Source organism: Lissotriton vulgaris, chromosome 7 (assembly GCF_964263255.1).
Source record: "Lissotriton vulgaris chromosome 7, aLisVul1.2, whole genome shotgun sequence".
Classification (NCBI taxonomy): domain Eukaryota; kingdom Metazoa; phylum Chordata; class Amphibia; order Caudata; family Salamandridae; genus Lissotriton; species Lissotriton vulgaris.
Genome location: NC_141695.1, coordinates 1,289,644,419 through 1,289,668,838, shown reverse-complemented (window position 1 = coordinate 1,289,668,838; position 24,420 = coordinate 1,289,644,419). Strand labels below are relative to the sequence as shown.

General features: G+C 44.5%; 1 protein-coding gene across 7 annotated transcripts in view; it reads left to right on the top strand.

Annotated features, from left to right (window-relative positions):
• TEP1 (telomerase associated protein 1) overlaps window positions 1-24,420 on the top strand; it is a 1,080,103-nt gene that overhangs the window by 397,048 nt on the left and 658,635 nt on the right. For all 7 annotated transcript variants that reach the window (XM_086931874.1, XM_086931872.1, XM_086931869.1 and 4 more), the window contains 2 exons: window positions 14,292-14,441; window positions 14,643-14,819. In XM_086931874.1, coding sequence (XP_086788000.1) covers window positions 14,292-14,441; window positions 14,643-14,819 — 327 coding nt within the window. The remainder of the gene's footprint in view (window positions 1-14,291; window positions 14,442-14,642; window positions 14,820-24,420) is intronic.

Here is a 24,420-nt window from a genome sequence, read left to right as displayed (position 1 = left end):
TGGGCAAATTTTGTAGATGGCTATGATATTTAAATTTTTCAATAATGTTGGGCTCCTGACCCCATGTTTTGCTTGGGGTATCTCAACTTTTTTAAACCTGCCATCCGGGGAAAAAAAAGGCAGAGCATCCGGTGGCCTAACCATTTGGGTGAGGCAGTCCCTCAGCTAAAGACCTACAGAAGTGTCAGTGCATAATTTAGATTTCCTTGGGATTAAGCTTAGTTACAAATATCACCGGGAAATTTTTATTGTTAACATCTATGCACGTGGACTACCTGGAGGGCGGTGTCCGACAATTATTGGAGAATTAGATTTGATTCTTAACTCAATTGGGAGGGACACGTTTTTAGTTGTGGCTGAGAACTTAAACGGTACCTTTGAACCCCTTTTGTGTGAGGGAGAGGACATTTATGCCGAAGAAGATGCGTTATGGAATGTCCCACATCTTGTTTTAAACCCAATCAAGAAGGGGACTGAGGCAGCACTTCATTGACTGGGATTATGTCTTGAGTGGGGGCTGAGAGCGGCTAATGGCCGCTCACATTCCGATAAAATATGCCGGGCAACTTTTGATAATGGTACCAGTACAAGTCGAATTGACTATATCTTATTTAAAATTGAGTATTGGTCACTACTTGATGATATGTCAATTTCGGTTCGTCCTGAGAGTGACCACAACCCGCTGGTTTTAAGTTTAAAACTTGAAGATAGCCCTGGGCGCAGTAGTCCGACTAAGTGTGCCACAGCAGAGGCCATCCTTGCCAATGAGAGACGTAGGGTTCGTTGGAGTAGGGTAATAGATGACCCTGCAATTCTAGATAGGATCTCCCAAGAAGTCTCCTCCACCCGGTGTGCCATGTAGGCGCTGGCCAACTTTCAAGGGTTTTCTGAGCATTTAACTGCGCTCCATGAGCAGCTTTTTGGTAATTTGAAAGCTTTTTTTTTTACCAAACTCCTTAAACCCGGGATAGTCTCAACATCTACACCAGGGAATAAATGGTACAACAAATCATGCCGACAGGCTCATAGCTCCTTGATAAAAGCTATAAAATCCAAAGTGGTAGTAGACATTAGAATGGCAAGGTTAATGTATAAGAAGGCTCAAAGGGAGGCTAAAAGAGCATGTGATAGTCAGTGGCAGGAATTATACGAAGCAAGCAGGTCCTCAAACCAGATTAAGTTCTGGCAGGTCGTAAAGTGGGGCGGGAATCCGGATTCGCAAACCCCGGCGAATCACGTACCTGCTGAGGATTGGGTTGATTACTTCGCATCTCAATTTAGGGGCCCGAGCCAGAGCCTGTGTGTGGTTTGGATACCTCTGCACCTATGCTGTCAATGTTATGTTCCCCTGGTGTTTGTGAACAAAGATGCAGAGACTGCGCTGAGTTTGGTCCAAGCCGGTAAAGCTCCAGGCATGGACTGCATCCCGGCCGATCTATTTAAACATGATCAGTCGAACTGGGTGCCTTATATCACGACACTTGCTAATGCCATCGCAAATGGGGCACGGATTCCGGACTCTTGGAGAGGGGCTGAAATCTTACCCATCTTCAAAAGGGGGAGCGTTCGACCCCAGGGAACTATCGCCCCATAAGCCTAATAGACGCAATTCAGAAAGTCATTACTAGGATGGTGTTGGCCAAAATTCAGGTTTGGATTGATAACGAGAATATTCTATCCCCTATGCAAGCTGGTTTTAGATCTAGCGTTAGCACAATTGACCAGGTGTTCAGATTTATAATGATATACTGGAAGGTGGTGCTCTTGGGTGGAGGTACCATCTATGCAGCGTTTGTGGACCTTAAGTCCGCCTTCGACCTCGTCCCCAGAGACAAATTATGGGCTGCCTTAGGAAAAATGGGAATGCCCCGTGAACTTTTGGACTTAGTAATTAGATTTCATGAGGCTAATTTTGCAAGGGTTAGATGGGGTAGACAGGGGCAGGCAACCGAGCGATTTCCTGTCACCCGCGGTGTCCGACAGGGGTGTGTTCTCGCTCCGACTTTGTTTTTGTTATTTATAAACCAAGTCGTGCAGCAGTTTGTAGACACAACAACTGATGCCCCTGCCTTGGGTGGCACAAAGGTACCTCTCCTTATCTTTGCAGATGACCCTCTCATCCTTTCCAAAACACAAAAGGGTCTCCAAATTGCGATAAATAAGTTTGAGGTTTTTTGTAAACTTAATGATTTACAGGTGAATGTGAGCAAAACCAAATTCATGGTACTAACCAAAAATAGGCCAATGAAGAGCCACGTTAGCATGAATGGTATTGAACTAGAGCAGGTGGAAGTAATGACCTATCTTGGGGTAGTTTTGGAATATAGGTTAAGATGGAAACCACAACTTGATGCTCTCTGCCTAAAATATGCTCATTTAACGGGCTGCCTAATTAAGGAACAAAGAACCTCTTTAATCAGAAGGATAGCGCCAGCGTTAAAAATTTATGATGCAAAAATAACTTCTGCAATCCTGTATGGTGCGGACTTATGGGGCTTTTCAGATCTTTCCCATTTGGTCAGAATTCAAAATACATTTTTACGTAAGTTGGTTGGTCTTCCACAATCCACACCTATGAAACCCTTATTGCTTGACATGGGCTGTCGCTCTATTGTTGATATAGCGCGGTATAGGATGGTAGCACTGTGGAGGAGAATATGGACAACCCCGGTACTGGCCCTCTTTGCTAACGAAATGTCAGATCTAAGATCAATTGTGGGATCAGGTAACCTTCAGTGGTTCAGAGTTGTAAAGTCTATGTTGGGAAATATGGGTCTTAGCCTGCTGTGGACGGCCCCTGGAAATAATGTTTTTCCATCGAAAAAAGAATTTAAAGCACTTTATTGGGCGTCCATAAGACACCAATTTGTTGTCCAGACAGAGTCCACCTCTTTGACTGGCAGGTTTTTGGTCCATACGCTTGACCCCCTATTGGAGGATTAATGGGATGTCATTATTAGGAGCAATGATAGAAAGCTCTATCACCAGTTTAGAGTTGGGATGCTACCTGTGCGGACCTTTACAAACAAATGGCGAGGACAGTCTTCAGAGTACTGCCCTTGGTGTAGGGATCAAAAGGAATCTATAGGTTATATTTTCTTTGCCTGCCCCGCTTACCTAGCCCCCCTTAGAAAATGGTTACAACCAATCTGTACTAAGATGAGAACACAGGTGGGTGTGGAGGCGCTATGGCTTTTAAGAACTAATACATCTGACATTGTGACCATAGCAGTAGCAAAATTCCTGGGGTGGGCATGGATTATTAGAGCTAGGCACCCACAAGCGAGCCGATCGATTAATTGATAGGTTCTAGTTTTAATATAGGTAGTACGTCTTTAATTGTAAATTTAATTACGTTTTATGAGTTAGCATGATTTGTTCAACACCCTATGTAGTGAGTATTTGGGTATTGATAATAATTTTTGTACTCTAGATTGTATCAATCTAGTTTTAATGTTTTTATCAAAGGTAATTGTGTATAATAACATTGTTAAAAGTAGAGTGTTCTATTGATATACTTTTTTTTATATGATGTCTTTTATGATTGAATATCTCGAAATAAAGACGTATGAACTGAGTCTGAGTTTCTATAATCTCACCAAAGTTTTTTGCCCTTGGGGTGTCTGCTGATTACAAATCTAGGTTAAAATATCCTTGTATAGTAAAATTAGAGTACCTAACTACCAGGGTACTCAAACTTTCTCCCAGGGTATCTAGAAACTTAAGACTAGTCCCTGGAGGTCGATAGATCAGAGCTCCTGCGAATGACACCCTGCTGTCTAGTTGGAAACAGAAACCTAGACTTTCAGCTTCTTTAAGATCTGTGATGGCAAACATGGAGCATTTCAGTGTGTTCCTGTACATTTTTGCTACCCCCCCCTCTTTGTAGAGAGGTGTCTTGTCTGGATAAAGTGTATCCTGGGGGGAGGGCTTGTACAATATCAGGGTTGGAACAATCTTTTAGCCTAGTTTCCATGATAAGCAGACAATCCAATTTAAGGCTTAGGATTGTATCATAGATATGTAGTGCATTTTTGCCTAGTGATCTGACACTAATTAGGCCACCTCGTAGTTGCTTGGAGTTAGGGTCTGTTATAAGGTCAGATTTAGGGGCATAGTGAGGGGGAGTGCTAGGTTCATATCTGAGCTCATATCTACAACCTAAACAAGTTACTGGGCCCTTCATTTTGTCTATTTGAAGGTGGACGTGGCACTTACTTACTTGTGTGTTAAGAGCCAGAATTACATCTCTAGAGTAGTGATATCCTGGGTCGGACCAGGCAGCATTTTTGTCCCTGGCCGTGTTGCGGATGGGCGCAGACAGGCTTGCCTTTGGCCTGCCAGAGGTGCGCCTGCTGCACGGACCCTGGGCGTCCAGCTCAAAATGCAATTTGAATTGCTGGCTGGATGTGATCTCTGACAAACTGCCCTACCCACCGGAAGTAGGGGGGAGTGTCCAATACCCCTCCGCAACAAACGGCAAGCCGCAGCGGAACGGTGGCACAAAGCAGCACTAGAGCAACTTTAACGTAAGTTAAAAAACGTCACTACTAATAATACCAATTAAAATGTTAAAAATGCTAAGATCTAGAAAATAGTGCAAGTGGATTAATGGGGTTTTGAAATGCGGTTCCTTTAGAGCGGTTTAGTAAATAAAACTGAGGACTATCTCCTCCGCACTCTCCCACATATCACTGTATGTTTTAGATATACATTATCAATTACCCTGTTTCACTGTGGTATCCAAGAACCTGCCTTGAACAATTGACATTGAACATCATTCCTGATTTAAGTAATGAAACGTGACCTGTTGAAAATGGTCCTCATGGTACTCAACCCAATCAATAGAACAATTCATGGTAATTAAGGGTTCTTAACTTTTCGGCTGATAGCAATGCCAGACCTATGCATGAAGAGGACTGGATGAAAGCCCATATAAAAAACATTATTCATATAATTTTAGTAATGTCAAAAGGTCTGGCGTTAAACGCCAGACCTAAAAAGAGCTTTACAGATGGGTGGGAAATTCTTTTTTTTATCTACATCTTGATCCAGAGACTGTGGCAAAGAAGTGAGATGCGACTTGCGTGAAATCCCTGGTAAATCTCAAAATACAATTCTCTGTGGAGCAGCCAGCTATGTTAAGAATCCACTATGGTGAGAGGTCTTCATCTTCATTTGATGTCAACTAGACTACGGGCAATTTACTCTGGGTTCAGGCTGGAAAAAATTCTCATCTCTGAATTCTACATTTTTCTTTAACTCGGAGGCTGGAAAGGGGCATATGTTTAAGAAGAGTTGAATAATTACCATTACCTACAATCGGAAGTGGAGCGGAACTGCACTCCAAATCCAGGCGCACAGCAGGTGTCGTGATTATCACACATTCTTTTCCAATGTCTTTTTCAATTAAAACAATAACTAATCCATGTACTCCAAGACTTAGTTTCATTCCATTTTATTTTCTTTTGTCTTTTCACACGTGATTAGCTTATGTTTTAACAACTTCTCATGCCACGGATATGTCCATCCAAGCTTTTTCCGGGCACTCCAAAAGCATAAAACCTCCTCAGTTGCAAGTCATTATGTTACCCAATGCATTTTGGACTATAAAAAGTCCTACCTCAGAAAGACCATGACAAAAAGGAGTATAATGTGAAAAAAGGTGTGCATGGCAATCTTCGACATTTTTGTTACCATTAGCTGAAATTCTTTCATTTGGTTGTTCTCATTTTCTCTTGCTCTTTAAAAAAATATTTTTTAACTACCGGTCTCTCATTATCCAACAAATGAAGATTTTTTATGTAAAAGGCTTTGCTACAGTGATATAAATGTCTCTATGTCTATGCCACGAAGTGTAATGTACCTAAAATATAATTAAAACATAGAAGCTAAAACTCCCAAAACACCCACACATATTTTTGGATCTTGGCCCCATCCGATGCTCCTACTGAAGGAATAAATGAGTTGTAAATAGAAACCTTGAGATGTATCGCAAAGAAAAGCCAATATTCCTTAAAGGTCCATGCCTGTGAAAAGCATCCCAAGGCCAAGGAATGAAGGGGCTGTTCATGAATAGTATATCTAGGTCAGTGTTTGCGAAGATTGGTTTTCAATATGATTGTATTCAAAGCTCACTGCCCGTCCTTAGACACTCAAAAACTGATGTCTGTAAAATGTCTACTAAAAAAGCATTTTCTAGTGCGGTCTAGTTGTTCCCATCACTGTCTCTACTGTGTGGTGTGTCACTGAAGCAATCTCACTCCTCTATTCACATTGTCTTAGTTTTGAAGAGTCTTAGTTATCATTGGTTCCTTTCATTGCTGTCTCTTTTGCCTCAAATATCCCTGAATGCTGTCCCTGTTGCTGTAGGCCATCCTTTATCAAAACCAATGTCTCGGTTATACAGGATGTCTCCTATTTCCTCTTTGTAGTGCCATTGTTCTTTCAGCTTAATTTTGGTGCTGTAAGTACTGTCACAGTTTCATATTGCAGGCTGATATCAGTGGTGTCTCTCATATCTGAAAGCGACTGTTAGTTATAGATTCCTTACCTTAGAATTACCCTCAGGCGTCAGACTGGATCTGGAGAATTTTTTCTTAGCAGTACCCTTGCACGTGGGTAGGAGGCAACAGTCAACTCCACATCCGTTGTGTTCGCCCGTATGACGTTGCAGTGTCTATATAGACGCTGCCCCGGCGTGCTGACTTTAGTTCTTTCTTTTTCCGTGCCAGCCTTGCTCAGATCTGGAGAGAGCTTGCCCCTAGTCCTTTTTTGACGCAACTTTTTCGACTTTTGTCGACATCTTTTTCGAGTCTTTAACTCCAGGTGCGCAAGGGATGTACCATCGTTTGACCGGCTTAAAGCTTTGTGACTCCTATCACAAACTGATGTCCATGACGGATCCGCACCTAGTGTGCCTCTGGTGTCTAGAGCATAACCACAACCCCGGAGGGCCCCCATGGATCCAGATCTACGCTGGTTGCCCTTACTCTACCTTCCCCAATGCCAATCCTTTTGCGGACGCCCGGCCTTTCCCAGACTGACGCCGTCCCCATCCTCATCCCAGAGATGGACACGGAGCCGGATCGACATCGACCAACATTGAATCAGATGCTGGAGGGTACCTTTGTTCCCTTGTTCATCCCAGGTGTTCCTATCATTCTGAGGGTGGTGATGAGGACTGGAAGGGTTCTTCTGACCCTTTAGCAGACCAGCTAGAAGAGCCGGACTGGAGAGATGACCTGGGTGACGCTAGTGGTCTGGACACTTCTCCTGACCTCAGCATGCTTTCTGCCCCTACCGTGGCTACGAAGGAGGGAGCGTCTTATGCTATGGTCGTGAGAAGGGCGGCTGAGGCCCTGGACTTGCAGCTCCCTTCGGTGGCAGTCATGACTAATCTCCTGACAGAGATGTTTCAACCGACGGTGGCTTCATCTGGCCCCTTTTGCTGTTCAATGAAGCCCTCAGTGACGTCCTTCTGGGCACCTGGTCCAAGCCCAGCACAGGGGCTCCTGTGGAATGGACGATGGCCGGCACAGCCCGGCTCCAGGCGACGCAGTTTTCCTCACTCAACATCCTTCCCCAGAGAGCTTGGTGGTCCAAGCCTCTTCATCTAAGGGCGCATTTCCTTCTGCTCCCCCAGATAGGGAATTCAAGAGGCTGGATCATCTTGCGAAGCGTAAGTTCTCTTACTCCAGCTTGGCATTGCAGTCCGTGAATGCAGCATGCCTCTTGGGCCGATACTCCCACACTATCTGGCATACGGTCGCGCAGGTGCTGCCTCAGTGCCCGGAGGAGCCCGTGCTGTTCTCTCCCAAGCAGTGGCGGTGGGAGAGATGCAGCCAAATTCACAATCCGCTGTGGACTGGATACCACCTACTCACTGGGCAGAATGATTGCCACATTGGTAGCCTTCGGCGCTAAGCATGGTTAAGGAGTCTGGCTTTTCAGGGATGTCCATGCAACCCTACAGGACATGACCTTTTATGTCCTTCACCTTTTTGGTGACAAGGCTGACTCTGCGCCGGAGCGCTTTAAGGATTCTTGAGCTACGGCCAGGTCCTTGGGTCTCACAGCGACGACTCATCCACTTCAATCTGCTTTTTGTCCTTTTCATGGCTACGGAAGGGTCACCCCAACATGTCCAGCCCAGACCAGCCACTGATTCACGCAAGGGCAGAACCCTGCTGGGCCAAAGAAATTATGTACAATAGGGTCTCTGAAAGATGGGCAGAAAGGGGATCCTTTGCTGTGCACCATGCCACAAACTTATTCTATCCACAGGCTATCATCTTGGCGGAGGGACACCTGGCTGCCAAGATGACGTTACAGACTTCGAGAGGAAGGTCATAAAATGTCAACTGTCACCACTCAATCTCCACGAAAAGAGTTGAAGGCTGGACAGGTTTGTGTGAAGAACCCTCCCCTGCTGCTGCTACAGATGATCCTCCCGAAGTGGCAGTCTGATCGGAGGATCGATAGCCATGCGGAGGAGCTCTCGGTACCAGACTCTTCGTGCCCAGTCCGGAGCCATGAGAATGACTTGGGCCCGGTCGCGCTCAATCTCCTTCAGCACTCTGGGCAGAAGTGGTACAGGCGGAGAGGCTTACAGGAGGCCGTAGTTCCACTCGCGACAAAAAGCGTTGCTGAGCGAGTGCCGCCTTGAAAATTCCAACGTTCAGAGTTGTTGACATTGCGCATTCTTTTCGGTGGTGAACAGATCTAACCAAGGTTCTCCCCACTGCTGAAAGAGACCTTGCACCACCTCCGAGTGAAGACTCCATTTGTGATCCACCGGGCACCGGCAGCTGCGTCCGTCCGACCTGGCGTTCTGGAAACCTGCCAGGTGTTGAACCACCAAGGTCATGCCCTGATGTTCCAGCCAAGTCCAGAGACGAAGAGCCTCTCGAAATAGGGTCCGCGACCCCACCCCACCTTGTTTGTTGCAGTACCACATGGCGGTGGTGTTGTGTATGAACATTTGCACTACTTCTCTTTGAGAGAGCAAAGGAATGCCTTCAGTGCCAGACAAATCGCCCTGCGCTCCAGTAGATTGATACGGAGCCAGTACTCCGCCGGAGGCCAGACACCTTTGATCTCCGCCTCTCTCAAATGGCTGTCGCATCCCAGGAGTGACTCATCTGTCACCACTGTGAGGTCTGGTTTGGGAAGGGAGAGTGATCTGCTGTTGACCCAATCCTGGTTCGTTAGCCACCACTGCTAGTGTTGCGCAGCCCCCTCCGAGATCTGAACGTAGTCAGAAAGATTGCCCTGATGCTGTGCCCACTGGAAATTCAGGTCCCACTGCATAACCCGCATTTGCCATCTGGCATGATCCACTAGCAGGATGCAGAAGGCCATGTGGCCCAGCAGCCTCTTGGAGTCCTGCAAGTCCAACGCCACCATCCAGTCTCCAGGCTGAAGGGCAGACATGACCTAAACCGGAGTCAACATTTTGAACTTCTCCTCCCGGAGGAAGCGGGTGAGGGCCCTGAGGTCTAGAATAAGACGCAGGACTTTGTCCTTCTTGGGCACCAGAAAGTAGCGGGAATAGCAACTACAACCTACTTCTGGTGTAGGAATACTCTCGGTGGCTCCCTTGCCGAGAGAGACGAAACTTGCTGGCAGAGAAGTGCCAAATAATTCTTCGACATATGATCGAAAGACTGTGGCATGGAGGAAGGGATAGTCTCAAAGGGGACGGGGTAGCCCCTTCGGACTATTTTCATAACCCACCTGTCCGATGTGATGGTCTGCCAGCGAGGGAGGTGATGCGAATCCTGACACCCACTGGCTTTTATTGGTCTGGAAGGTCGGACTAGGAAGGTTTGGAGGCTGCTGCAGGGGTGGGAAGGGTGGACTGGCCCGCCCACTGTCCCACATCTCTGGGTCCTACGTCCATGGCCATACTGAGACTGGGTAGCTTGCGAGAACCAGTGGCTGGGCTGGTCTGGGCTAGCTGAATTACCCCCCGGCGTCAGACTGGATCCAGAGATTTTTTTCCCAGCAGTACTCCTGCGCGTCGGTAGCGGCGTCAGTCGACTCTGCGTCCTTCAACAGCGTTGTTACCTGGGATGATGTTGCATTGTCTATATAGATGCCGCCCTTGCGCGCTGACATCAGTTCTGACACGAGTTTTTATGCCAGAAGCACAGAGCCATGCAAGACACTGACCACTTGTGCGCTAAACTAGGGCCTTGCAAGGGAAACCCTGTCCTTAGAAGTCAGTTTGCAGAGCGGGGAGGATGGGTAGGGGCGGTAAGGAATCTGTTTCAGTTTATAAACTTTATTTCGGTTTATTAATAAAAACACAAAAGTTAAAACAACATATATAAGATGGCCAAGTGACGATGACACACATTGTATATAGCAGGAAAGTTGATGTACGATTGGCACCCCGGATACGACAAATAAGACAATAAATAGATAAAAAGTTTTTTAAACCGATCCATAATTTGGAAGATTTAAAAAAATAGGTATTGGCTTAGTTTTTAAAAATATAGGCAGAGATTGAACTACATAAAAAGAAGAAATCAACAACATAGACAGTTACATAGATCTCACGTTATTCCATCTGATCACCCATACCCAGCCCAAAAACTTGGCGGTAGCAACCACAATCGGGCCTTCAACAGAAGTTTTTAAGATTCTGAAGGCCTCCCTGCTAGATCTAGTACCCAGGTTATCACATACAGGTTTAAGCCATGTGCTTCTAGGTTTAGTCTAAGCTTGACAAACAAAAAGAACATGAACCATGGTTTCGCTTACATCGGGGAAAAAGGGACAAACGCTAGACTTAGTGTTGCCCCATTTAGAGGTGAAAGAGTGTATTGGCAAGGAACCTACCCTGAACTGATGGAATAATTTCCTGTCTCGGGTAGACGTGGTAAGGTCCCAGTAACCCTCCAGTTTGGATTCATTTTTTAATTCAATAAAAGCCTTGGTCAGAGAACCATTTGAGCAGGAAGCAAATCGCTTCATGTTAATCTTTTTCCAATAGGCTACCTTCAACTCAGTTTTGCCTGGGAAAACACTTCCCATAGGAGTAGCCCACAGATGTCCCAACCCTAACTCACATAATAGGTTTTTAAGGAATCTAAACCACACAATTTTGTGATCAACATCTAGATCCCTCACTTCCAGGATAGCCTGGGCATAATGAGCAAGTTCGGGGGTGACCCAGATCCGCCTCCGGTAGGCTAGAAACCTATATCGGGCCACATCCCTAATTGATTGACAGCCCAGGTACAGAAAAGGAGGAACTAATGGTGTGGATTGGGGGAGACCAGTTAGGGACCTCATAAATTTATTCTGGCTCGTCACGAAATTGTCCAGGTTGGCGTAGCCCCACAACTCTACCCCATATAAAATTGAAGCACCAATTTTAGCATTGTAAATCTGGAGCACTGGGGCTATTGGTTTAGTGTGTGACTGTTTATGTTCCCTAAGGAGAACTCCAGAGAGTTGGGCATGTTTGACGGAGAGACAATCTAATTGTGCCTTCCAACTCAATTTCCTATCAATTAAAACCCCCAAATATGAAAATGTCTGTTTGATCCATAGATCCTTCCTTCATTCTAACCATATACTTGGTTTTGTCGACATTTACAATGAGGTCGTGGTCTGCACAAAACTCTTCAAATCTCGTAAGGGCACTTTGAAGACCCTGTCTAGTTTTAGAAAGTATGAGAGTGTCATCGGCGAACATTAATAGGGGGGTCTTATTTCCGGCTAAACAGGGAGCATCTGTGGTGTGATCTTTAAAATAATTTACTACCCCATTTATATAAATAGAAAAAAGGGTGTGAGCAAGAACGCATCCCTGTCTCACCCCTTCTCCACCGGGAATTTGCCCGTAGTCCCACCTGCCGAGTCCCATCTGACCTGGGCAAAATTATCAGTGTGTAGCTTTACCACAAGAGCCAAGAGCTCTAGCGGCAAGCCCAGTTTTAGAAGGGTAAACCACAGCTTGGGGCACGGAACCAAAACAAACGCTGACTTCAAATCAACAAAGGCAGCATAGTTAGTCCCTTTACCCTAGGGTAACAATTCGCCAATATATTAGGATACATTTTAAAACCTGATCAACGGTGCTAATTGATTGCCGAAACCCTGCTTGTAAATTAGAGAGGATATTAGAATCCTCCATCCATTCCTGGATTCTGCCTAACACCACCCTGGCTATAACTTTTTGAATACAGTCAATCAGGCTTATAGGCCTGTAATTGCCGGGGTTTGATCGATCTCCTTTTTTAAAAACAGGTAAAATTACCGCTCCTGCCCAAGTGCTGGGCAAAGATGCTCCTTTGACAATGGCATTTAGTAACAATTGTATATACAAAGCCCAAGAATCAACATCTTGAAGAAATAAATCAGCGGGGATACAATCAAGCCCCGGAGCCCTACCTCTCGGAACCAGGAGGAGGGCATTTTCTACTTCCTTTTTAGTAAAGTGTATAGTGGGAACAAAGGATGGCATCACAAAGTTCTCTTGATCTATTGGACTACATGCAAACTGGCCCTTAAAGTGGAGAACCCACTGATCGGGCGCCACATGATTAGTTGGAATATTACTTTGATCCCTGTGTCCCCACTTCACTAGGTGCCAGAACTCAATCATATCTCTACTCGTGCAAGCCTTAAGCAAATTCCTCCAATGGGCTTCTTCCCAGTCCCTCTTGGCCTGGGATTGAACGACCTTGTAGGCCATCCTTTTCTCCCTTATCAGAGCACCATCCTTACTTTTTATGGCGGCAGCTAACAATTTGTAGGCAGCACCACAAACAGAGTTATACCAAACAGCAGCCTTCTGGGCAGGGGGAATATGGAACTTTTTATATTTAGCAATGAAAAAACTTTTTGAGACCATTAAGGAATCTATAACTTACATATGTCTCTTTCAGATACATCGTTACCGAAGGTAAGTAACTTGTTCATCTAGCTTCTCCTCGCCATTATCTTTGTTGTCAGAACTTCTTCTCAGTTTTGCCTATGTTGATTTGGGTTTTACTCCATGCTCTGTTTTCTACCACTTCCCTCAGTTTTCTTACTGTTGTAGTAGGTTTTCTTTTGTGCTGGCTTTGTTCTCTCAGACATGGTTTGTTGTTGTATGGGTTACATTAGTGTATTCTGTGTCTATGGCTCCCTTTCAGTTGTTTTGTTTTGCTCTCATTGCCGTTTTTATTGCACTGTGTCGGTTCTCACTGTTGCCCCATATTCCTGACAGCTGTTTTCTCTGGTCCCTTTCGGTGTTATGTTCTTCATGTCCATCTCATGTTCATGTCTGTTTGTTTTCCAAGATTCCGCCTTGTCTATTGTCTTTAGATGCTGTCCTAAATGTATTTCTTGTTTCATGGCCATGCAGTGTTCTCTCTTTTCTGAGTTTACTCTCACTGCCATCTCTGTTGTAGCAGGCTCCCTTCTGTGTTTTCGGGTTTGTTCAGGCTCTTTTTTTGTTTAAATCTGTTTGATTATTTTCATAAAACTGTGAAAACTTACAAAGTACATGAAAAACAATTATCAACCGTATGGACCGAGGACGCTCTGGCGAATCCCGGAGTTGCGCCACTAGCAAGGTAATGAGGCCCAAGGGCCATTAGCACCACCCCATATACATATGCATTTGGGATATGCCCTAGGATACCCTGTCTGCTATAGTTAGTTAGGCCCGGTAGTGGCTGGTAATTCGCCCCAAAAATATGTGTCTGCCAGTATCCATGAGAACATGTTAACTGAAAAAGTAAGAAAAACAGGGGAAGGAAGAGGTGAGATGGGAAGTGGGATCCCTGGGGTGTCTTGGCTTAGGACAAGGCCACAGCCACTAGACATTGTGGGCATTGTATCAGTGAATAGGGAAGATATGATCAGTAAGAAGTCAGGGAAGCCATGATGTGCCACAGGCGAATAAGCCACGACGACCCCAGAGGGGTTGAGGGCTTCTTCGAGTGCAGGGTGATGACCTGTTTGGCTGCCCCCAACATATGTCGGATTAGGCGTCAATCAGAGTGTGTCGTGCCTTTGCGAGTTTGGGGTCTAATCCCTAAGATGCTGACCTGCACTGTGCTTGGGATGGGGAATCCCACTGTGTCTTTAATGTGGTTCAGCACCTGCTTCAAAAGTAGAGTTAGCAATTGAGTAAGACCACCAGATGTGGATGTAAGAGCCTATATCAGAGTCACAGCGCCAGCACATGGGTGAGGGTTCAGGCTCTCTTTATTAGATGTCCCATATTTCCCCAGTGATGCCCATCTTCTCACAGGTTCATTTCAGCACTGTCTCTTTTGTCTTAGAGTCATCTCAGTACGTGGTTCTTCTCGTCTCCTTGAACACATTGGAAAAATTGATGAGAGATTCGATCTTCCAAAACCAGCAGAAACCTTCAATAGAGACCAGTGTGTTGTGCAGGCTCCGCATCCGTTGGCCACCTCCCCCAGAATCAGGTAAGTGATGGAGGGAGTGGACTCCTTGCTCTGGAGCATATCCCCCTAAACCAGGGAATGATGCAAGCAGCAGACTGACCTCCCTTGATGCTGGCCATTGACACTATAAGGGGAAATGTACTCGAGTAATTGCTCACTAGGGTGAAGAATGCCACACTTTAGCATTGAGCTCGTGAATAATTACATAATTTGTAATTCTAGATGGCAAAGTATCAGAGTGTTCATTTCCTCCACATTTCGGGACATGCATGGAGAACGTGACCTCCTTATCCGCTCTGTTTTCCCTGAACTTCGAGCACGAGCATCCCGGTTCTTTCTCTCTATAGAAGAGATTGACCTGCGCTGGGGTATTACTGAAGAGGAATCTCGCAGCAACAGGTAGGTCCGCTCCGTACTGTCAGACCTCCTTTTTTGTCCTGCTTATGTTCAACAAATTAGGCTTTGTGTCATGCTGCTTTGTCCAATGTGTTTGGTTGGTTATTGAAGAGAATCTATAACTACACATCTGGTACAAACATAAATGTGCTCTGTTTTGCATTTCTTTTCAGATCCCTTTAATTTATTATGAAACAGGAGGCAGTAATATATATATATATATATATATCCAAAAAATGTAGATTAGTGTAATGTAGGTGATAGGTGAGAATTTCTGTGACAACTTAACAATATAAACATACACAACCCATGAAATTCACCAGTTGTAGTTAGCTCTGGTAACTGTAACTCGTGCCCTAAGGTAACTATAACTCACACCCTCTCCATGCACTGCTAATTACCCCACAAATTACATCACTCATGACATCATCTAAGACATCATTAATAACATCACTGTAACATTTGCAATGAAATTATTAATGAGAAAAATGTGCACGGTGAGGGCGTGAGTTGTTATAGTTACCTTAGTGCACAAGTTATTGTTACTAGAGCCAACTATAACTGGTGAAGTTCAGTGGTTTTGAACTTTTAAAACATTACGTTGTCACTGAAATTCTCACCTAACTACAGCTTTGGTTTAACATTAGTATGTGTGTGTGTATATATATATATATATATATATATATATATATATATATATATATATATATATATATATATATATATATATATATATATACTTTTTTCACTGAAAAAACAAAGGTTAAATGTACATTATAATAAGGTGAACATGTCACTAAAGATACCATTTGAAACTAACAAAACCATAACGAAATTCAACCGGTATAGTGGTATAGTTCTCTCAAGTAACCATTACACATGCCTTAAATTAATCATAATTTGTCCCCCACCATGCACGGCATTGCCAATAATAATGAATTTTCAGAAGTGATTAGAGATTTTATAAATGTAGTCAATCATTATGTCATGAGTGATTTATTATGCAAGGGTAAAAGCAGTGCATGGCGAGGGCATGAGTTATAATTTCTTTAGGACAGTAGTTATAGTTACTTGAGATAACTATATTTGGTGAATTTCGGAGCTTTTGTTTTTTGTTAGTTTTTAATGGTAGATGTTAAGTGACATATTCACTTAACTATAACAACTCTTTAACCTTTGTTTTTTTCAGTGAATTTCTAGGGTTTATAACGTAGCGTAACATGTTAATCACTGTGCATGTTGGAGGGTTTGGACGCAGGGCCTGGCTTGGCATGGCATTGTCCATTGTGCTGCCCCTGTACCCCTACCCTTCATTGTGTAATTCCATCCCCCTGCCTCCTTCACTCCAATCCTGTTTGGCTGCTGGTCTGCCACTGCCCTTTCGCCTGCTCTACACGATGAGCTTGCCGCCCCTATCCACCTCCCCCCTACCCTCAGTTATCAGAGTCCTTGCATCTGCCCTCTCTCCCATGCCTTGCATTGTCCGATATGCCCTCTATGGTTAGCTTGCTGTCCCTGCCCTCTCCTCCTGCCCTCCATTGCCGGAGTCTATGCCCCTGCCCTCCTGCTTAGCATCCATGCTTAGCTTGTTGCCTCAACCCTGCTTTCTCCTGCACTTCTATGTCTGTGTGAACGCCCCTGCTCCCTCACCTTTGTCAACCATGCTTTATTGAGCTGCCACTGCCCCTCCTGTTTACTCTGAGTTTTCAATTGCACAGCCACTGTGCTCCCACCTGCCCAGCATGGTCAGATTGTTGCCCCGGGCCCGCCTCCTCCACTCTGCTTTCCATTGTCCAACTCCATACCCCTATAACCACCCTACTGCTCTCCATGGTCCACTTTGCTACCTCTCCCTTCTGCCCTCCATGCTGTGTGTTGCTTCTGCCCATGCTGCGTAGTATGTTGTGAAGGTCCTGCCCTCTGATGTCTGTGTCCAGCCCCAACCACTCCCTTCCGCCCTCCATGGCCCTTTGTACACCCCCCTGCCCTTATTGCTACAGTGATCCGTTGTAATGCCCCTAACCTTCCTGCCTTGCATGGTCTTTTGTGCTGCCCCTCCCCTCCCCTGTGTGGTCAGCATGCTGCCCTGACTCCTTCCCACCTTCCCTGCATTTTATGTGTGTATGCCCTTATAGCCTCCTTGTTGCGCTCCACGGTGTTTTGTGCTTCCGGTGTCCATCCTGCCTGCCCTGCATGGTCAGCTTGCAGCTCCTGCCCTGTGTCCTTCCTCCCTACCCTCCTTTGTCCCTGTGTGGGTTCTTCACTCTCCCTCCTGACTTCCATAGTCCGTTGATGTGCCCCTGCCCCCTCCCTCCGGACTTCCATGGTTTGTAGTGCTGCAACTACCCTTCGTGCCAGCTCTGTAAGGTCAGCTTGCTACCCTTGCCTCCTTCTCCCTGCCTCTTTTGTCTGTGTCCATGTCCCCAGCCTATTGCACTCTGTGGTCCGTTGCGCTGCATTGCCCTCCCGCTTACCCTGTGTAGTGTATTCTGTTGCTGCTACTGCTTGCCTGGTAAGATCAGTTTGATGCCAACGAGACTTCGCCCCCCCCCCCCCCAACTGCCCTCTATTGTCCGACTCCATGTCCCTACCCCATTCCTTCTGCCTTTGTACCATTGTACCATTCATGCCAACATTTTGAACTTTGTAAAAAGGAGATTTTGAAATATAAATTGGGGAATTGATTTTCACCACTGACTTGCATTGAAAAAGCTGAGATTTAGGCAGTTCACAGCTAAAATAAATATCTGGTCTTAAAAGATTGGCAGTTTCTCACTTGAATTGAGCCTCCTGGCATATATGTTAGTACTGACACTGCACCTCCTTTCTGGCGCCAATGATCTGTTGTGTTGCTATAGCCTCGCTTGCCGGTCTTGCATGATTGGTTCGTATCCCCGGCCCCCCTTTCCCCAGTCCTCGATGGTTCGTTATGCTGCCTCTTTTCCCTCCTCCCTGTCCTGAATTGTCCGAGTCTGTGCTCCTGACCCCTGCCGCTCCACATTGTTCTAATGAGCAACTAGATTGCTAACATTCTGTTTTTATCACATAAGTGTGGCACACCTAAAGTCATCTTGATTGGAATCAAAACAGTAAAACGTAAAGCATTTCCTTTGGAAATTATAAAATGAGGGAATCGTAGAAATTATGGTAAGTGCTTTCAAAAACTAAAATGGGGATATACTATCTGAATTCCCAAATCCAAATAGCGACCAAACACTTGTAAAATATTTGCTATTTTTATAGGTTTTTATACAGGTGACCTCTTGATAATTTGTTACACTTAGGGGAGAGAATGTGGTGGTATGGCCAGAGCTGCTGACTTTGTAACTGTGGACCAGGTTCGAGTTTCGGCTCAATATCCTGTGATTCTGGGCAAATTACTTAATCTCCCCTGTGCCAAAAACCCAAATGAATGTGTTCATGTGTAATGTAGCTGTTGCTCATGTAAAGCACTCGGAGTTTGTGATATTGAACATCTGAAGGTACCATATGGTACCTCCTGCTCAGCCTCAAATGCAAAGAACATACACCCACATGCCGAGCATGTGCAATGCTGAAGGATCAGGGTTTATTCCCCTTTTTTAAAAAGATGAATACAAGCTTTGATTAGTGTAGGCACATAAAGGTAACTATTCATTTTCAATAAAAAAAAATGAAAGCAATTACCCACCCACCTTGTAAATAAATCATCTCACACAAAAATATTTTGGACATATTTCAGAGACTGGACAAAGGGTTACAAACTACACTAGTTAATATGTCTGAATCCTACATAGCAGTTTTTAAGTCACTTTAAAGTTAAGGAGTGGAAGTCTTAATACACTATTGCAGTGCAATTATCATTAGCATAGCATATACAGTGATTAGTAATAGAAAGTACTGATTCGGAGTGTTACCACTATCATAAACTTTGTATGTGTGTAAAGGTCGTATGTGTTTTGGACGGGAATCTAACTTAAAGTAGTTCTGACACATTGTTTTAGTCAAACCAGTGTTGACAATGTTTTTTCATCAATAACGGGTTGATGAAATTAATCTGGTAAAAGCCTTTCTTCATGAAACATTCCTTTCATACAACTGCTTTTGGCTATTTTAAAGCGTGGTTCATCTCTTAATCCTCTCTGTTTTTTCCCTTTATTTTTAATACCCACTAGCCCCCCTCCTTTTTCTTTCAAACCCCTTTCCCATTCTCTAACTTTACTCATGTTTTTACAAATCCCTTGCTTTCAATTTATTCCTTTTTTTATAAAACAAATCCCTTATTCTTCCTCCTCCTCTGCTCACATTTTTTTACAAACCCTGTATTCCCATGCTTTCTTTTTTCAACCTGTGGCTTCCCCTCCCACATTACTTATGTTTTTGTGTTTTTTACAAACCTATTATTCACCCTCCCACTTTACTCCTTTTAAGGTATCGCCTAGGCAGCGCATGTGCTGCCCATTCAAGACCTTTTGTTTTTGATCAGTGAACTTGTAGTCCGCCATTGATTAACATTGGTTGGCCTCATCATGATTCTCTTTGGTTTGCTTTTTAATGGTCAGCTGCTGTATGTAGACTTTGTTCATTTTCATGTGTCTGTCCCTCTGCTGGTGCATGGAAGCATTACTAGTGTCCTTCTACTCCTCTTTTCTTTTTTTAGGAAGTACTTTTTTCTTTTTATTGGAGCACTCTACCAGGGTGTCGATTTCAGCTTGCTGCTTTGTGTGCTTCTCACCTTTCTGTGTCCCTCGCTCCCTTATCTGTCGCTTGCCCCAATCCATTGTTGTCCATGTTGCTTGTGCCACCGACCTTCTCCTTTCTGTTGTTGTCTGTTGCTTACCCCAACCACTCACTTGCACTCTCTCCTCCTGTTGTTGTTTGCACTTACAGACCCTCCTTCCTTCTGTTGTTGCTGCTATCCACCGCCTCTCCTTCCACTGTTGCCTGTTTTGTTGCTTATCACTGCCCACCCTCCCTCCTTCTGTTGCTGCCCATGTTGTTACTTGCCAACTCCCATATAAGTAGCATGAAAGGGAGGTTCCCAATAATCTAAAGGACCAATAGGTTCCAATATTGACAATTGCCCACAGAACAGCTGATTGTATAAATCATTTTATTGTCGTTTATCTTTATAAAAATTAATTACTTCAATCAATAAAGCAGCAATTGTAATTAATAAAGCGTTGGCCCAGAACTGCAAAGAACAATAAAAACATTTCTCATAACTCGTTCATCCAAAAAATAAATCACAATCACACTCATGAAGCAAAACATCCATCTAAATACAAACAACTAAGAACAAACCACACACACTTTCATCAGTCAGACAAAGAAAAGCGCCGACGCACGTTTCGGAAAGTGCCACAGTGGGGAATTCCGTCATCAGGGCGCCAGTCAGTAAATTTTATGCGGCCATCCAGGTCCTTCAAAAGTTTCAAGATGAAAGAATATTTTCAATTTCAAAATTTCTGGGCAACTCCCAGCCTCCTTACGGGCAGCAATAAAAACAAAATGCTATGACATGTCATAGTGCTTTTTTTCTAACTTTGTCATGCTGCACAGCCACCGCGCTGCTGTGCAATATAACTGAAAACAATTAACAAAAGAAATAGCTCTTTTGTTGGTGAGACTGATTGGTTTTGCCAATGTCTGTTTTAGAAACCCCTCCCAGTTTACTTCCTATGTTGTTTTCACAAACTAGTCACTCCCCTCCTGCTTTGCTGCCATTTTAATGCATTATTCCCCCTCCTACTGTACCCCCCCCTTTTTAAACCAATTTTACAGACCTATTAGTATCTCCTCTTCTCCATCCATTCCTCCCCTTTATACCCAGACCATTTCCCATTCTTTTTGTCATGCTATCCTTTGAATGGAACAATTAGAGGAGCGTGAATTCACAAAGTGCTCCCCTTGAATGTCTTAAAGAATTAGTTTTGATTGACATAAGGAAGAGCCCATCATTAAAAGATAGGAAAATACTCTTTATTCTAAGGGGCATAGATCATCCTCCAGCAAGGACATATTTTGCAAATAGAGGGGAAACCTCCCAAGATTCCCCGAAGCCAGATAGAAATATAGATATTGTTTTACCATGCCCCAGCCCTTCCTCCATGTGACATCGCAATAAAAAACCTCCACTGGAAAAACTTTAACGAATTAATGAAATAGCCTTCAGGGATCTGGTGATCAGTGATGCAATTAAAGAGACAGAGAGAATAAGTTAAAAGAAAATGGTGGAATTACTGCCTCTCTAATGATTTGTTGGGATGCAGCCAAAGCTGTAATAAGGGGTGGGGAGGTCATACACGTCATGTTTTCAGAGAAACAGGGACGTAAGGTAGAATTAGAAAAGATACCTTCGTTGAAAAGAAGGCATGAGGACATGAAGTCCTTTAGAATATTTAGAAAGGTACAAAAAGCTAGAGGTGAACTGTAGCAAATCCTTTTGGCTGAGACAGCCAGACACATTCTACGCACTAAGCAAATATATTATGAAAAAGGGAAGAAAGCAGATAGACTTTTAGTCTACAAAATCAAAGTTGACCAGAACCTGATCAAAGTGAAATGCATAAAAACTCCAACTAGCTCTAGAAAGTCTCAAACCAATGAGATTATTCAGGTATTTTATTTAAAAAAAATAAAGTTACTCTCTGAAGTGAGCACTCTTAAATTGGAGCAGGACAAGCACTTGAAAGAGATAATCTTTCCGAACATACCCCTAAGCTTTCAAAGGCTCTAGATGAACCCATAACTCCACAAAAAGTACTCAAGGCAATAACGTCTCTACCAACTAATAATGCTCTGGGACCTGATGAGTTCACTGTCTCATTTGTTAAGACTTTTGAGGAGATATTGACTATAACACCCAGCTGATTCCCCTCCTTATCAACAAACCCAATGTCACCAAACAGAGCTTCCGAGAAGGGATGAAAGCCGTAGCCACCTGGATAAAGAACAGATACCTGAAACTCAACTCCGAGAAAACAGAAGTCCTCATCCTTGGCTCCACTCCTTCTGCATGGGATGACTCCTGGTAGCCCCCCGCCCTTGAAACCACCCCCCAACCTTACTGACTACGAACGAAACCTCAGCATCATACTAGACTCATCGCTCACAATAAACCGCCAGAAAAATGCCATGGCGATACCAAAGGGGATGATGGACGGAGCATTTGAGCAAATCAAGCACTCACCCCCAGTCAACTGATCTGGGTTTAATACATCACCATTCTTTAGCTCACTCCACCACCCCAGTTCAGACATGGCTATAGACAAATCAGTCTGACCCTGTGCCTCATGGGAACAGTCCAGTCCGAACTGCCAAGCCATGTCTTCCCTGGACCGGAAACAAGCATCCAGGGACCGGTTTCGGGTTCATAACCCTAATCAGCCAAGCTTTCTTGAATCCAGTGGCAAAGTGAGCAAGGGACCCACGTCTGGGCATACCCTGCCAACTTAGGGCGAACAAAGCAATACCAAAGGGGATGATGGACGGAGCGTTTGAGCAAATCAAACACTCACCCCCAGTCAACTGATATGGGTTTAATCTATCACCATTCTTTAGCTCGCTCCACCACTCCAGTTCAGACATGGCCATATGCAAATCAGTCTGACCCTGTGCCTCATGGTAACAGTACAGCCTGAACTGCCAAGCCATGTTTTCCCTGGACCGGAAACAAGCATCCAGGGACCGGTTTCGGGTTCATAACCCTCATCAGCCAGGCTATCTTGAATACAGCGGCAAAGTGAGCAAGGGACCCACGTCTGGGCATACCCTCCCAACTTAGGGACCTGCTTCAATACCCTCCATATGCTTTGAAATTCGTTCAGATGGATCCCATCCTAATCCAGAAAAGCTATCACACATGCTTTTATCAGAAGTAGACTGGACTATGGCACTGCTCTCCATTCCGGAATCAACAAGAAATTCCTTTGCACACTCCAGAACGCCACAGCCAGACTGATCCTCGACATCTCCCATCGCAGTCATATCACCCGACACCACAATCTCCACTTGCTCCCAGTCGAAAGAAGAATACATTTCAAACTCCTCACACAGGCACTCGCAGCACTGAACCCACATACCTGAACCAACCGCCTCTCCTTCCACATGCCCAAAAGACATCTCAGCTCAGCCAATCTCTGTCTGGCCACCATCCCACATATCTACAAGACCAGAACAGGAGGAAAGGAATATTGACTCAAAGGTGTAAACGAAAATCCTTTGTAGATTCCATGAGAAGGTAGGACCTATAAATATACAACCCATACAATCTGATTTCATAACCAGGAGACTGTCGCACAACAATATGCCTAGAGCTTAACTTCGGTCCACAACAGTACCCTACTGTATTGCTGTAATGCTCCATTTATTTCAGATTGCTGTGTCCTTGGATTGCCATACCTGTAGGAATCCTTAAAAATATACAGAATAGACTATTAGCATTAACATTGATGGGTTAAATGCTAAAGGCTGTCTAAAAAATTCTTCTAAAGGGAAAAATTTTAATGAGGTCTGGAATTTCCACAGATTGATAGATCGTACATCCCTGTATGAATATAATATATATATGAATATATGCTTTTTAATCATGTATGCTACCCTAATTGATCAATGTATTTTAGATGTATAAACTCATTCATATTTATTGCCTTTAAATTATGGATGTTTTTTTGGACGGCAAACAGGGAGACATCAGTCTGTCCTCTATGTTTATGCCTTACTATCAGCACGCCGTCACTTTAAAAAGGTCACCTTACCTTCTCAGTGTTTGTCATTTGATCAAGGCCCTTCGCGGGCAGAAACGCGTTCTGGTCGACTTGGTGTTTGGGCTCCATTAACTGAATTTTTGTACCAGTTAAGGGTTCGTCTCGTTTTTGCAGGATTGCTTTCCAAGACGTGGTATGCCTCAAATTTCTTCAGGATTGCTTCCCTGAATTGGGGTAAACCCTCCAAGCTGTGGGCTCGCAGCTCGAGGCAGTGATTTCGTTCTACGGAATCTATTCTTTTCTCCGAGTCAGGAGTGCTGCCTGCCCTGGGATAGAGGATGTTCATCGAGAGTGTCCAGGAAGTGCTGCTGTTAAGTTCCGGGTCGTCGGACCGGCTGACTGAGGGCAGAACGAAGCGGCTGCTTTCCTGATCACCGCTGATGATACCGCTGAGTTTCCCGTGTGGAGTGTGCAAAATCCAGGTGGGGGACATTGTTTCTACGTCCGAAATCCATTGTGAGTAAAATTACAGCCCAAATTGTTTTTCACCATGTCGGCTGACACACTGAGAAGCTGCGAAGAAGCAGCGCAGGATATGTTTGCTGATTCCCCGGCTGGGGAAATTGTTACCATTGTAGTAGCAAATAGTCAACATGATTCACAGCCTACATTGAAGGAACTGTTTAAATCATTGGAAAAGGCCAGCAAATCGGAACAGGCTAAATGGTGGGAGCACCGCTCCCTAACTAGGTACTTGGAAGTTGGGCGAATTCCGCGAGGGCTCAGGATTATGTTGGCTTCGTTATTATTATTATTGAGTCTTGTATAGCGCATGGTTACCCTTGGGCATCCCAGCGCTCGTCCAGAGTACACACCAAAACAGCGGAGCACTAAGCAGGGAACAGATGAGTCTTTAA